Source organism: Typopeltis vanoorti, chromosome 5 (assembly GCF_054136105.1).
Source record: "Typopeltis vanoorti isolate ZY-2024b chromosome 5, IOZ_Tvanoo_1.0, whole genome shotgun sequence".
In the NCBI taxonomy this organism is placed as follows: Eukaryota; Metazoa; Arthropoda; class Arachnida; order Uropygi; family Thelyphonidae; genus Typopeltis; species Typopeltis vanoorti.
In genome coordinates, this window is record NC_143553.1 from 169,753,745 (window position 1) to 169,767,745 (window position 14,001).

Below are 14,001 nucleotides of genomic sequence, written 5' to 3' on the forward strand. Positions count from 1 at the left end.
TGTCAAATAATAATAATAATAACTTCTTAATGTAGTCTTTTGAGTTAAGGATAACGGTGGCATTCCCCGTTATCCTTCAATTTTTTTGTACTATGCAAGCCTTGAGAAAGCTAGTTAGTTACTAGCGAAACCGGTAGGCAATTTGTAAGAGCTTAAGTACGTTATAAATATATGGTCTATGTAACGATGTCTTTATTTTATATATATTTTTTCCTGCTAGTCTTTTTTCTCGACACAGTATTGGACTAGTTAAATTTTTGTAGGCCCTCAATAATTTTCAATATTTTCCGGTGATGGGCACCTAGAATTTTTAACGTCACCTTATTATTACGATAAAGAGCCAAGAGGCTATTATTTTAAATTTTTTAAAGTTACCTTATTATGTTTCTTCAAGTGTTTTTCTTTGTGAATTGAAGATGTCTTCTGGTCTGTGGAGATGAGGCGCTAGTGAGTTTAAATGCCTCTGCTAGTTTCATATCACGTGGTAGGTTTTGGCGGGAATTCAGCATTTCGTTGTTGTCAGTTACATGCACTGTACTGTGCTGTGCGAATTCTTGTTGCCGTGTGGGTCTACACAGTTGATAGTTTAAGTTATACAGCTAGCTGATGTATCTGACAGTATCTTTCTCAAGAAGAGAAATATCCTAATAATACACTGTTCTCGAGTATAATATATTAAACCATGGATGTGGAAGTTGATCAGAGGCTTCGTGATATACAAAAGGAATACTTAGACTTCTTGGATGATGATGTAGGTTTTATTCGGTGTATATTGCCCCCCCCCCCGCCCTTAACATACGTATGTATTTTATGACTGTATATCCGTGTATGTGTGTTCACGGGTCGGTTTTCCTGTTCTGAGGGACGAAAAACCGAGTTTCCAGGCGAAAAAACCCTCGACCATCGTATGAGACCGGTTAACTCACATTTAGTCGAAAGAGACCTGATAAAGGTTTCCTCACGTCATGGACGGGAATCGAACCCAGGTCTTTCCGACCAGAGGGCTTCGTCTATACTGAGCTACGGAAGCTTTGTACTATTATTAATAGGTATACCGGTACTATGGTAGCACTGCAGGATAAAGTTTACGTTATTATTAACTTCATATCAAGAATTTTCCACCAAATTAATTTATTATTTGTCTGGTATCCAATATTTAAGACCTTATATTTTGGTCTTCTAAAATGGTTCCAACAGCATCAGTCCATTTAGAATGGTCTGGGTATTTTTCAGGGTTCCTATATCAAAAATATTAACGTCAAACACCTGTTTTTACCAACTTTTCCTTTCTCCTTCAGTGACCATACCATTTAACTCTGCTCACCCACGTAATGCTGACAATGCCACGTTCCTTTTTACTACCATTTTTAATATGATGATGCCATTGATTCAATCTGTTCACTCCCCTAATTTTTCTGAAACTTATCTTTCATGTTTAGCCTTTGATTCACTGTTTTATTTCTAATGTAACTGTCAGATGTACAAGTCAAAATTAGTTTGAACACTGTTTTCTAATCTGTTACTCCTAGTGTTTTGGCTAATTTCTCTCTTATTCCATATAAATTTATTCATCTGGGTTCCCACCTTGCTAGGTTTGCTTTTTCTATATGCTGTTTGTTGTTCCATTAATCCCATATAACTGCAACATTTTGAAAATATTTCATCTTTGCACCTTTTCATGTTCATTTTCCATATCTGCAAAACTTTAATATTCCCTGCTTTTTTTATGTTCCCATCGATTTTTCAGCTACTGGTTGTAAAGTGAAATCTCTGACAGATTTCACCCTAATAAATAGTTATAATGGTACATGTGCATGAGACATTATATTGAAGTTTTTGAATAAAATTCTATATATATATATATATATCTTTTTACAGGTGTAAGCTGTGAAAGTTATTTAAATAAATTTGACGACTGCTATTTCTTTCAACTCTTCACTGTATGCAGATCCATCCATGTTTAGAATACCTCTCACGTTTGGGGTAGTACACCTAAAACTTCCCTTAAAATCCTAAATGCCATCCAGATCATGCAATTAGGCTCATAGACGATCCGTCCCTTATAGACTCATTTCAACCTCCATCTCACAGGTGCAGTTTTTCATCACTGCATCTGTGATGCATCGGGGGGGGGGGAATGATGGTTGTCAATTCATTGGAGCAGTGATCATGGAAGTACTTGTCTATCGTACAGGCTGCATGATCACTGCTCCAATGATTTGGCAACCATCATTCCCTCACTTTCTGTTGCACCTGTCAATAAAAGAGCTGCAGCTTCCTTGCACCACCTTTACTGTGCTACTGCAAACACACTGAACATGATCCTACTCATCGTCTTTTATTCAGTCCACCTCTGTTCTCTGGAATGGCCATTCTCAAGAAGTATTCCCAAACAACGACCTCAAACTCTTCAAAAAAATAAATAAAATAAAAATCAAACTTCTGTCTCAGTTTTCATCTGTACCTTCACATGTGGCACTGATGCATCTGTAGGTCCCTCAACCTCTTGTGTATGGGATCTCTCTCTCTCTCTCTATATATATAAATTTCTCCCAGTTTGTTCATCCCTAAGTTTCTCTTCCAAATTTTTTTGTAGATAGGAATATGTCTTCCTGATAAAAATTTGGGAATGCTATGTTTTCTTTACCCAACCAACTTATGGTGTTATCTTGCAATATTTAATTATTTATTATAAATCACATAAATCCCTTTCTATAGTGATAAGTATATAAAAAAAATCCTATGTATATATATATATATATATATACTTATATATATATATAAGTATCTACATAGCCAAAATAGTCAAAAAAAGGAGAGCCAAAATAATGGTATGCTAACGGAGCTATGTGAGGAGAAGGGAGTGGAGTTTATGGATGTATGGCATGTGTTTGAGGGTAGAATGAAATTATGCAGGCATGATGGGCTGTATTTAAATGACTTTGGAATGGGTGTGCTGGAGAAAGTGTTGCTGGATCGAAGTATTGTGTGGAAGTGCAGTATGTGATGCGTGCCAGAGATCAGAAGAAAGAGATGAAAGGAAAAATCAGGAGAATAGTACTGAAGAGACAGAAGTGCTTGGCAGTAGAACAGTAGTGTGAGAGAGAAAGAAAGAACGGGAATACAAGAGGAACAGGGAAACGGGAGGGGGAGGCTCGGGTGGACAAGGAGTCGTGGCATAGAGAGAGTGAATGTTGAAAGTGAATGTGTGTATGAAGATGGAATATATGCAATGTGGGTGGAGAATTGAGACTGAGCAGATGTATGTGGTAAGCAGTAATAAAGGTGATTGGGCAGGTGTAGTGGGGAAATCACAACCAACACATGGCTTGGGTAGGACTAACTATAGACCTAAGAATGAACTGCTGTGTCTGTTTACAAATGCCAGAAGTATCAGGAATAAAGGGGATGAAATGGTTTCAGTGATTGAGTTTATTCACCCCCAAATTATTGGAATAAGTGAAACATGGTTGAATGAAGATATCATAACGGGAATAGAAATGGAAGGGTACAGTATTTTTTGCAAGGATAGAAAGGGGAAGAAGGGAGGGGAATGCTGCTGATGATAGCAGAGGAATTAAGTCCACATAAGGTAGATATGAAAGGGGGAAATAGTGGCAGTGGTTATGAGGCAGAGTGTGGTGTAACCTGGGAGTTGAGAGGAAGACGTATTTATTATTATTATTATTATTATTATTATTATTTCAGGCGACTCCAGGAGTCCTTAGACTCATCGAGGGAGGCCCTAAACATCTTGTCCACACAACTATGCGATTACATTCTCACAGTATCTATCATACCTTGCCTTGAACTCGTTCACCGTCATAGCACCCACAACAGACTCTGGCAGCTTATTCCACTCATTAACCACTTTAAAAGTAAAGAACCCAGCTCTAACACCCCTGCTAACCACACTCTTGTCCACCTTCCATAGGTGTCCCCTAGTTCTCCCACCACCAGTCCTGATCTCAAAAATATCCTCTGAATTAATCCTATAGAATCCCTTTAGCAATTTGAATGTCTCAATTATATCTCCCCTTTTCCGCCTATCAACTAGTTTCTGCAACCCACAAATCTTCAACCTGTTCTCATATGGTTCATTCCATAGACCTGTTATCATCTTAGTCACTCGCCTCTGGATCCTCTCCACCTCCTCCCCATCAAGAGGGAACCGAGGTGACCAAATCTGGGCACAGTAGTCGAGATGAGGTCTTATCAAGCTCGGTACAGAGGTACAATAACTTGCTTGTCTCTTGCTTGTCTATTTAGTTGGATGTTGCTATCGGCCTGGGAATGTGGAAAGTGGTGATGTATAAAGAACTTCGATTAGTGAGCAAAGGAAGGGTAATTATTATGGGTGATTTTAATTATGGTGGTATAGATTGGAATGAAGAGATAGCATCTGAGAATAAAGAAAATTGATTTCTCGAGTTCTTGAGAGATAACTATCTCAGGCAGCATGTAAAGAAGGGCACGCAAGGATCAAGAGTTCTAGATCTCATCATTTCATTTTAAAAGAGCTTTTAAAACATTTTAAAAGAGCTTATTTTATTAAATTATATATATATATATATATATATATTTAGTTTAATCCTTTATCCAAGTGTAAGCAAATAAAGTTTGACCCGAAGTATCTTCAGGACTGGAGTAACTCGTGGTAAAGGTGGTATAAGTTCTCATCACTTGCCTTAGTATCTCCCTTAATGCATAGCTTTATACATGTCTGCAAGGAGATGTGCTTTGCATTATGGGAGATACTAAGGCAAGTGATGAGAACTTATACCATCTTTACCAGGAGTTGTCCCAGTCCTGAAAATACTTAAAGCACAAACTTTGTTTACTTACACTTGGATAAAGGATTAAACTAAATATATAATTTATAGTTTAACCAAGTGTAAAAACTTCGAACAGCTTATTTTATTATTATTATTACCCTAAGACCCCATAGAGTCAAAGACTTATCTAGGAGGTCCTTTTGTCATACACACAACGCATCATAACATGCCTCAATCACATTCAAATTCTCTGCAGACACCACACTCTCAGGCAAGACATTCTAATCATTCACAACTCAGTATGCAAATAATCTGCTTCTCACTCCCTTGTTCATACTCGCCTTGTACAGCTTCCAGGAATGACCTTGTTCTTCCCTGATCTCCCACCATTTTATGAAAAACCTCTTCAACATTGATCCAATCTGTACGTCTCTATCATATCATCCCTCTTCCTCCTATCCACTACACTGTAAATTGTATCTTCTCAACTTTTCCTCATATTCAACATTCCAGAGATCTGAAACTACCTTAGTCAGTCGCCTCTGGACTTTCCGACATCTCTTCCTTCTTTTGAAAACCAGGTGACCACACATGGACTACTGTGCAAAGTTGTCCATGTATATCCTAATCAGAGTCCTATACAGTGGAATAAGAATCTCCCTGAAACATAGTTCTTTTAATGAGATCTTCAGCCTTGTGAAAATAAAAAGGTGATGCATTTAAAAAAAGGTTTATATATATATATGTGTGTGTGTGTGTGTGTGTGTATATATATATATAAAAATGTTGCCATTTAGCTGAATTATGATATGCCTATATACTTTTGTAGGATGACCAAGGAGTTTATAGCCAGTTGGTGAAGGATATGATCAATAATGATCAGTCTCGCATCATTGTTAATGTAAATGATTTGCGTCGGAAAAATCTCAAGAGAGCGCAGGGGTAAGTTATTTGCATGATTTTAAAATTTATAGATTTCATAGTTTCCATTAGGAATGTTTTTCACACTGCATATGTAACGACTTGAGCATTTTAAAAATATAGTTTGTAAGTGCATTATCTGTTAGATTCAATGATAATTTTCTGTTGGTAACTTTCCATATACATCGATATTATGTAATCATTTACATTGAACAAAAAAAAATTCTAGCAGCATGCAATGTATTGGTCCCTAATGAATTATTTTTTTGCATTATATTTCATTGTCAAATCTCTTTTGTACATCCTCAAGGAGTGTATAGGATACTATAATAGTACTATATGTAAATATACTATTATTGTACTATATGTAGTATTATAAGTACTACATATACACTCCAGGAATTTTTGTCATGTATATCAGTATCAGAATTGCATAAATAACTTTTTATGTTGTTCCCACTGGCGAAAGGTTAATTGTAAACTTATAGTACATTTTGTACTAGCGTGGGCTGCTTCTGATATCTGAGTGCTATAATAGAAAATGTGTTTTTCTTAGTTGGGGCTCAGTATAATATGCAAATAGTTTTGACACTATTTGGTCTGGGGTGTTTCCACCAGAGGCAAAGCTGCATGCCACCAGACATGTCCCCAGGTTGCAGATCAAGAAATGGCCTAGCTGCAAATAGCCAATAAGCAGTCCCAGACAAGAAGCAGCAATACTAACAGGACATGGAAGGTTAGTGTACAACTCCAATAACTCTATAATATGCCACAGAAGTCCAATGACAGTACTCTGTCAAGGTGAGCTTAGGCCTCCCTAAGCCTAAACATAACCTATATGCTCATTCTTACATCTCTCCCAAGCTCTTCAAGGAAGAATCAGGGTTTGTCAGATCAATGTCGATGTGCTGACAGTAAAGAGAAAATACAATTGAAATCTGATGCCAAAGAACAAGAGAAAAGACTCATGCCTGCTTGGACATCACACCGAGTCAAACAAGGTCTGCATTCCTAGTTGAGCAATCAGGGTTGGATCGAAAAATCAGCTACTGAAAACAAAGAAATCAAACTGAAGCCTGTAAGGGATGGAATATCAATAGGTACATGGAATGTCTGCACATTATGGGCAACTGGAAAATTGCAGTCGCTTCAATAAGAAATGAAGAAATACAGATGTGATATCTTAAATATTTCAGAAATGAGATGACCACTGTCAGTAGCAGTGGTGGCCCATGAAGTTTTAAGTGGGGGTGCTGCCTATACAAAATAATTTAAAAAAAATTATTTTTTTCCTAATCAGGAACCGATTTATTAATAAATAAATATTCATTAATAAATAAATCGTTTCCGGACCAGAGAACTTTTCCAACATTTACCCCACTTAAAACTTCACGGGCCACAACAGGGACCAAATGTTGGAAAAGTTCTCTGGTCCAGAAACGAAAGTAAGCATGAAGCTGATAGTTTCTGACCACTTCCCATGCACTACTGGCATTCTTTGTTACTTCTCAAGCCATGACATTTCCCTCAAGATTCCTCTGACAGACTTAGGTCTGTCAGAGGAATCTTGAGAGATAGATAATTATGATAATCTTGAGAGGAGATAATTGTGACAGACTTAGGTCTGTCATAATTATCAGCTTCATACTTCAACATAAACCTTTCCTTGATATTTGTACAGAAAGGCTTAGGTGTTGTTGTAAATTATCCATAATATAGCTTATCAGTATAGCTAACACCAAGAGGAAAAAATACATTTATTAAACTCTATTAATATTTTGCAAGTTTACTACCCAACATCATCAGAGCATAATGAAACTGTGACAGGCACACAGAACTAAACTAAGTAATTGTAGAAACAATTTAAATTGTAACTGATATCAAGTAAGTTTGCATTAATTTACCAAAGATCTGGAAGACTATCATTTTAAGACCTAATTGCCAGACTTCTCTAAATTAACTTTGTAGTTATCTGACCCATAGAGGGTGCCACGTAAGGATATTAGGTGTCAGTTACAATTTAAATTGTAACTGACACCCAATATCCTTAGTGAGTTTAATTTAATTTTAATTAAATTTAAATAAAGAGTTTAATTAGTGAGTTTAATAAATATATTTTTGTCCTCTTGGTGTTAGTTATACCTTCCTTGACAGAGAATTTCATGTTTGGCAACTTTCCAGAACAAGACAGCATGCTCACTGCTCACTCTCCCCAATTGGGGACAGAATGTTTACCTTGGTTATGAATATATCTTCTGATGCTATTGCAGATCCAACACTTTCAAAACCCTTGTCTCTTCTGTAATATGTTGTTTCGTGTAAATTTCCCTTAGCAACTGTATAAATTCCACTTCTATCTTACCATGCTCCCCTAGGGCTGTACTTATGCACAAGTGTATGATGTTCTAGCTTGGGGCCCTCAAAAAATTAGGGCCAATTTAAGGGCCCCAAACAATGAGATGGTACCATGGAGCACTCTAGCACCCCTGGCCCTGCCCTCATTGGGAAAAGTTTAAGTACAGCCCTGCATGTCCCCTTTTCTCCTTCTAATCTATCTTCCCATAGTTAAAGTTTCTCATAATGGTTATTCGGCCTGCACTCATTATGCTAATCTGCCAGTACACGGTATCTACATTTTCATGTGGATCCCCTGGTATATAACAGTATCTAACAACATATTTTTTCCTATTAGCCTCTATCTCACACCAGACAGCCTCAAATGAATCATATTTCCCAGACTTAAATCTTCTTTAATTTCTAATTTTGTTGGTTGTAAGTTTTCAACTATCATCAGCTTCTCTCCTATTCCTTCTATACTCCATGAAAATACAATACCCTTTACGTTCTGTCTATGTAACTATATCATTTTCTATCAACCAGGTCTCATTGATGTCTATAATTTTTGGCCAAGTCGAACTGACCAATTTAAAAAACGCCTCTCTCTCATTCGTATACTTGCATTTCAACATCCCCTTGTACCCACAATTTATCTTATACAATATCATTACCAACCCATTCAAATTGGAAACCTGGGAAATCATATTCAGCATTGCCTAATGGTTTACTAAACAGGAAGGTCATGTTTTAGCAATTTGCTCATATTTTATAACAATGTTACAGCCGATTTGGATAAAGGGAATGGATATACTATGATAATGTTGGATTTTTCCAAGGCATTTGAGAGGATACCACACAAAAGACTGCTGCATAAACTGGGGAATATGGGATTGTAATATAAACTCTTGACTTGGAACAGGGGATGGTTGACATACAGATATCAAAAAGTGGTATACAGTGAGTGTGAATTTGCCAAATTTAAGGTGACCAGTGGTGTATCTCAGGGTTCAGTCCTTGGGCTATTATTATTCAATCTGTACATTAATGACATCAGACAGGGTATAGCATCAGATGTGCAATTGTTTGTCGATGATGCGAAGATAGGCAGGGCAATTAAGGATGTTACTGATATTCAGCACCTACAAAATGATTTGAATAAGATGGAAATTGGGGCAAACAAAAATGGCGTTCAGTTTGATGCTAGTAAGCATAAAGTTATGCACTTTGGCATGATGAGATTTCCAGTAGCATATTATATTAGTGGGGTTATGCTACAAGAAACTGAAGAGGCAAGGGATCTTGGTGTATTTGTGGATAGGAATTTGAAGTTCAAACATCACATAGCAAATGTTGCAACATCTCATAGGATAATTGCGATGTTGAATCAAACCTTGACATCTAAGGATAAGGAAGTCATTTTGCCTCTTTATAAGGCTTTGATAAGACCACACCTGGATTATTGTGCACAGATTTGGTCTCCCAGATTCCAAGGGGATAAAGAAGCTGTGGAAATTGTGCAAAGAAGTGTTACAAAGATTATATCTGGATTATGGGATTTAGATCATGAGGACAGATTGCGAGTATGTGGATTACAGACTCTGGTTAACAAGAGAAAGAAGAGTGATATGATAGAGGTCTATAAACTTTTGAATGGGTATATAGGATGCCGTCTGATGAAATTTTTCATTATATGGAAGGTGGGGAGAGAACACAGGAGCTTCCATTAAAGTTAAGTTTGTTCACAGTCATGGAAAAAGGTAAGAGCTAGATTTTTCTCTCACAGAACAGTGAGTGAGTAAAATAGTTTGCCTTTAGGAATAGTGAGTGCATCTAGTGTGAATGAATTTAAGGGAAGATATGACAATTGGTTTGGGTTATTTATAGCCTTCCTGATGAGTACTTGACTCCCTGGAGGTCTCAGATAATATTAATAAATAATAATAATTTCTGTATACACACAAATTTATCACAGGGATGGCCAGACACATGCTTGATTACATCCCTAATATCTCTTGTTTCCCTGGTTTTGCACTTCCAAACTCTCATTAAACAACATTTTCTCCAAACATCTAACTCCAAAACCATTTAAATGTAGTTTAAATGCCAATGTAGTTTAAAAACCATTTAAATGCATTTAAATGTATAGACTTATATATGCCTAACAGATTACATTTAAATGTAATCTGTTAGGCATATATAAGTCCTTTTGTCCATCAAATTCACACCATACATCAATAAACTGCACACCATTCCTCCTGCACAGTCTTCTCATGGACTCATTAGCAATCGTGGTCCTTCTTCTCAACTCTGTTCTGTCATGTCAAGACAGCAGTCACAATTTTTTACTTCCTTACTCTTCAGTTTTCTTTCTTGCAACATATTCTCTCTCATTGTATATTTCTCTCCTTTCAAGTCATTTGTTCCTGCCATAATAATCATCTTTCACTTCTTCCTTCAGCAGACTAACAACATCACTAATATCCTAGATATTTGCACGTTGGAATAGGGCTGTACTTATGCAAATATGCACGAGGCTCTGGTTGGGGGCCTTGAAAAATTAGGGCCAATTTAAGGGCCCAAACATTGAGATTTAAAATTGAATTAATGAAAGTATAAATACTTCAAATTGAACATTAAAAAATTGATTGTTTTCTGTTAAATTTCCTATATCACTCTAATATATATACACACACACATATATAGTATACATATATTTTTTGTGTCCATGACATGTTTGTAGTCATGCATAAACAGGTAACATTCATTTTCTGTTCTTAAAAGGGTGAAAAATTATTTATGTAACTCTTTGCATCAGGATAAAATGTCAAATTTTTCACTATTATTTATTGAAAATGATGTGAATAATTTTAATTATGATATTATTGATCCATTTGTGGAAGAGAAGTCTAGGGAAAAACATTTATAACATCTTTACTTAGCATAAGTTTTTTTTAATAAATGAAATAAAAGTTTTTTGTATATATTGATTGTTTTTATTTGTTTTTATTCATTTTGTAAGGGTGGAGTCTCAGCACTTTAGCACCTTGGGTCCAGCCTGCTTCTGGAAAAGTGAATTAGGCCCTGTCTGGGAAACGTACTTTTGTCATTTAATCATTTAGTATACCTCTTATCTAACTAATCTCCATGCAATACCATATCCTTGTTTGCAATTTCTCACACTTTCACATTTTACAAATTCACATTGCTTTTCATTCTCCCACACTGCAATCATTTCTCCAATCACTCCAGATCCTGTTTTGTCCTGTGAAGGATACAACATAAATGTGCTATTTCACTCCTTACCATCACTTTATCAGTCACTTCTAATATATTGTGTATTGTACATATTATAAATTCCATGTGCAGCTTGGTGTAAGAACAAGCAGGAAAAGATTCCTCCAAAATGGCCTCCCTCTATGGATCGGTTTTTTCTCTAGGTCTCTTCAATGTTTATATATCATTATATAAACATTGACACACCTTCCATAGATTCCCACAAGTTCATGTATACTGATGACCTAGCTATTATTAGTCATAAGCCCAGTTTTGGCGACGTGGAGAAATCCTTTGGCAATGACGTAATACAACTGGGAAAGTATTCCAACTACTAGTATCTAAGACCTAATCCAGCAAAAACTGTCTCATCTACATTCCACCTACTCAACCCTGAAGCTAACCGCACACCGAATCTTAATTTCTGTAATAAAGTCATAACCCATGAAGATTGCCCAAAATATCTAGGAGTCTCCCTTGACAAAACTTTCACCTACAAAAACCATATACAACAACTGGGAAATAAGATTGAAGCTAGAAACAATATTATCTCTAAAGTGGCTGGGGATGCAGGGCCTCCATGCTTGGAGTGTCTGCCCTGGGTTTGGTCTTCTCAACAGCACTCTGCTGTTAAGAAGACCAAATGATCCGATCTCAGATGTACTAAACAATCTGCCATGAACCCGATTCAGATCACGTACTACCATTTGGTTTGAGGGACAGTTATCGGAAACTCACAACTTTAATCCTGAGGATGAATGGAGGAATCATTGGAACAATTCTAACATTAACCAATCGATCACTTATTGAAGATCCCTGTTTCCGAGCTTCCTAGATTTGATCTGCCACGTAAACAGTGATCCTCCCTAAACAGGATTAGGACAGGCCATGGAAGATGCAGATATCTACTTCATAAATGGAAAATTGCCATTCAGCTAAAATCACCATATTGTGAATGCTCTGTTCTGCAAACCATGTCTCACGTAGTGGAGTCCTGTCCAATTTTCCAGAGGCAATAGCAGAATTATGTCAGGCTATAAAGGGAGCAAGGTGCTTAAGGGTCAAAGCTGTATAACTGAGAGGAGACCTCCACATAGCCTTTAAAGGAATGCGGAAAACCGACCAGGGCTTCTTACCTAATGTCCAATCCTCACCTTCTTGTGGTGCACTCTGTTGGGTATCTACCTGGATACTGAACGAACGAGGATGGGCTGGCAATTTGGGATTTAGCCGACCAAATTGTATTCTTATTAAACCAAAACATAAAATGATGGTACAACATGACAAAATTTCATGCCGGCTGGAGCGTTGCCCAGTTAAACAAGGCCTATTGTTTTCACCAGGGAACCAGGGTGAACAGCAAAAAGTCAAATACTGGAACAAATCTGAAAAAACATCCCAACTCAACATCACCAGAGTTAAAGATCAGTACTATCAACATAAGAAGCCTGAATGGCAAAGAAATGGAGCTAGCTGAGGAATTAGATAAGAACCAGATCGACATAATAGGGGTGACTGAAACAAACAAAAAAAAACTGGTGAGATCTTTCTGAGCAATAAATACAAAATGTTATATTCAGGCAATGACAATCAAGGAAAAGAAAGAGTAGCCATAGCATTCAGCACTAAATACGAGGCTAATCTTCTTGAATGGCAGGCAGTCTCAAGTAGAGTGATGTGGGCAAATATGAGAAAGGGGAACTGGACAATGAGACTGATTTGTGCCTATGGTCCCACAGAAGGTTCTACTAAGGTAGAAGTGGAGGAATTTTTTGAGGATTTAGAGAAAGCAGCTGACACAACGAAAAATGAAAAGTTGGTCCTTGTTTGGGATCTAAATAGCAGAGTAGGAAATGATTGTCAGACATACAAAAATATTTTGGGAAAATTTGGAGAAAAGAGCAAAGCTAATAATAATGGCAAATATCTGTTGGATTTCTGCTCAGGACATGGACTGGTTATTACTAACACCATGTTCCAACATAAAAATGTGCACAAATTCACATGGAGAGAAGAGGCAAAGAATAACAAAAGTCTCATTGACTATATTATTATTAATAGTGATGTTTTCTCCCTGGCACAGGACACCAGAGTGGACAGAATATTTAAAATTGGAAGTGATCACTATTTAGTCTTTAGCAGGATGAAATTGAATTTCATATTGAAAACAAGAACATGTAAGAAAGTTTTAAAGTGAATAAAAGTTGATCAAGTCATGTGAACTGTAGATTAAAATACACAAAGATTATTCAAGAAAAAATGAAAGAGTTTGAGAACAGGAACCGAACCTTGGAGATTCACTGGCAAGCCTTGAAGAAAATCTTGATTGATTCAGCAAGAGAGGCATGTGATGAGGTTGTCTTCAAGGATAGAAAAATCATAACTCCATGGTGGAGGACACAGGAAGTTAAAGTGGCAGTGAAGCAAAAGAAGAAAGCATATCAAAAGTTCCTGGCAAATAAGTCAGCTTGTGCTCTTAGAGAATACAGAGACAAATGTAAGAAAGCGAAACACTGTGTAAAACTAGCTAAACAAAAGTCATGGGAGGACTTTGGCAAGAACATAGAAAATAAATATCAAGAAGGTGGCAAAATATTCTGGAGGTTGTTGAAGCTTAGAAATGGAGGAAAGAGTGCTGTAAAAGGAGTTAAAGATGATAAAGGTGACATGAAAATGGTAGAAAAAGATATCCTTG

The 14,001-nt window shown here is 36.7% G+C and overlaps 1 protein-coding gene across 1 annotated transcript in view; it reads left to right on the plus strand.

Moving 5' to 3' along the window:
* The first annotated feature begins 508 nt into the window (after positions 1–508).
* Positions 509–14,001, plus strand: part of Mcm3 (minichromosome maintenance 3) — a 322,450-nt gene continuing 308,957 nt past the window's right edge. The window contains exons 1-2 of the mRNA XM_090392917.1: positions 509–751; positions 5,605–5,717. Coding sequence (XP_090249043.1) covers positions 683–751; positions 5,605–5,717 — 182 coding nt within the window. The 5' untranslated portion in view covers positions 509–682. The remainder of the gene's footprint in view (positions 752–5,604; positions 5,718–14,001) is intronic.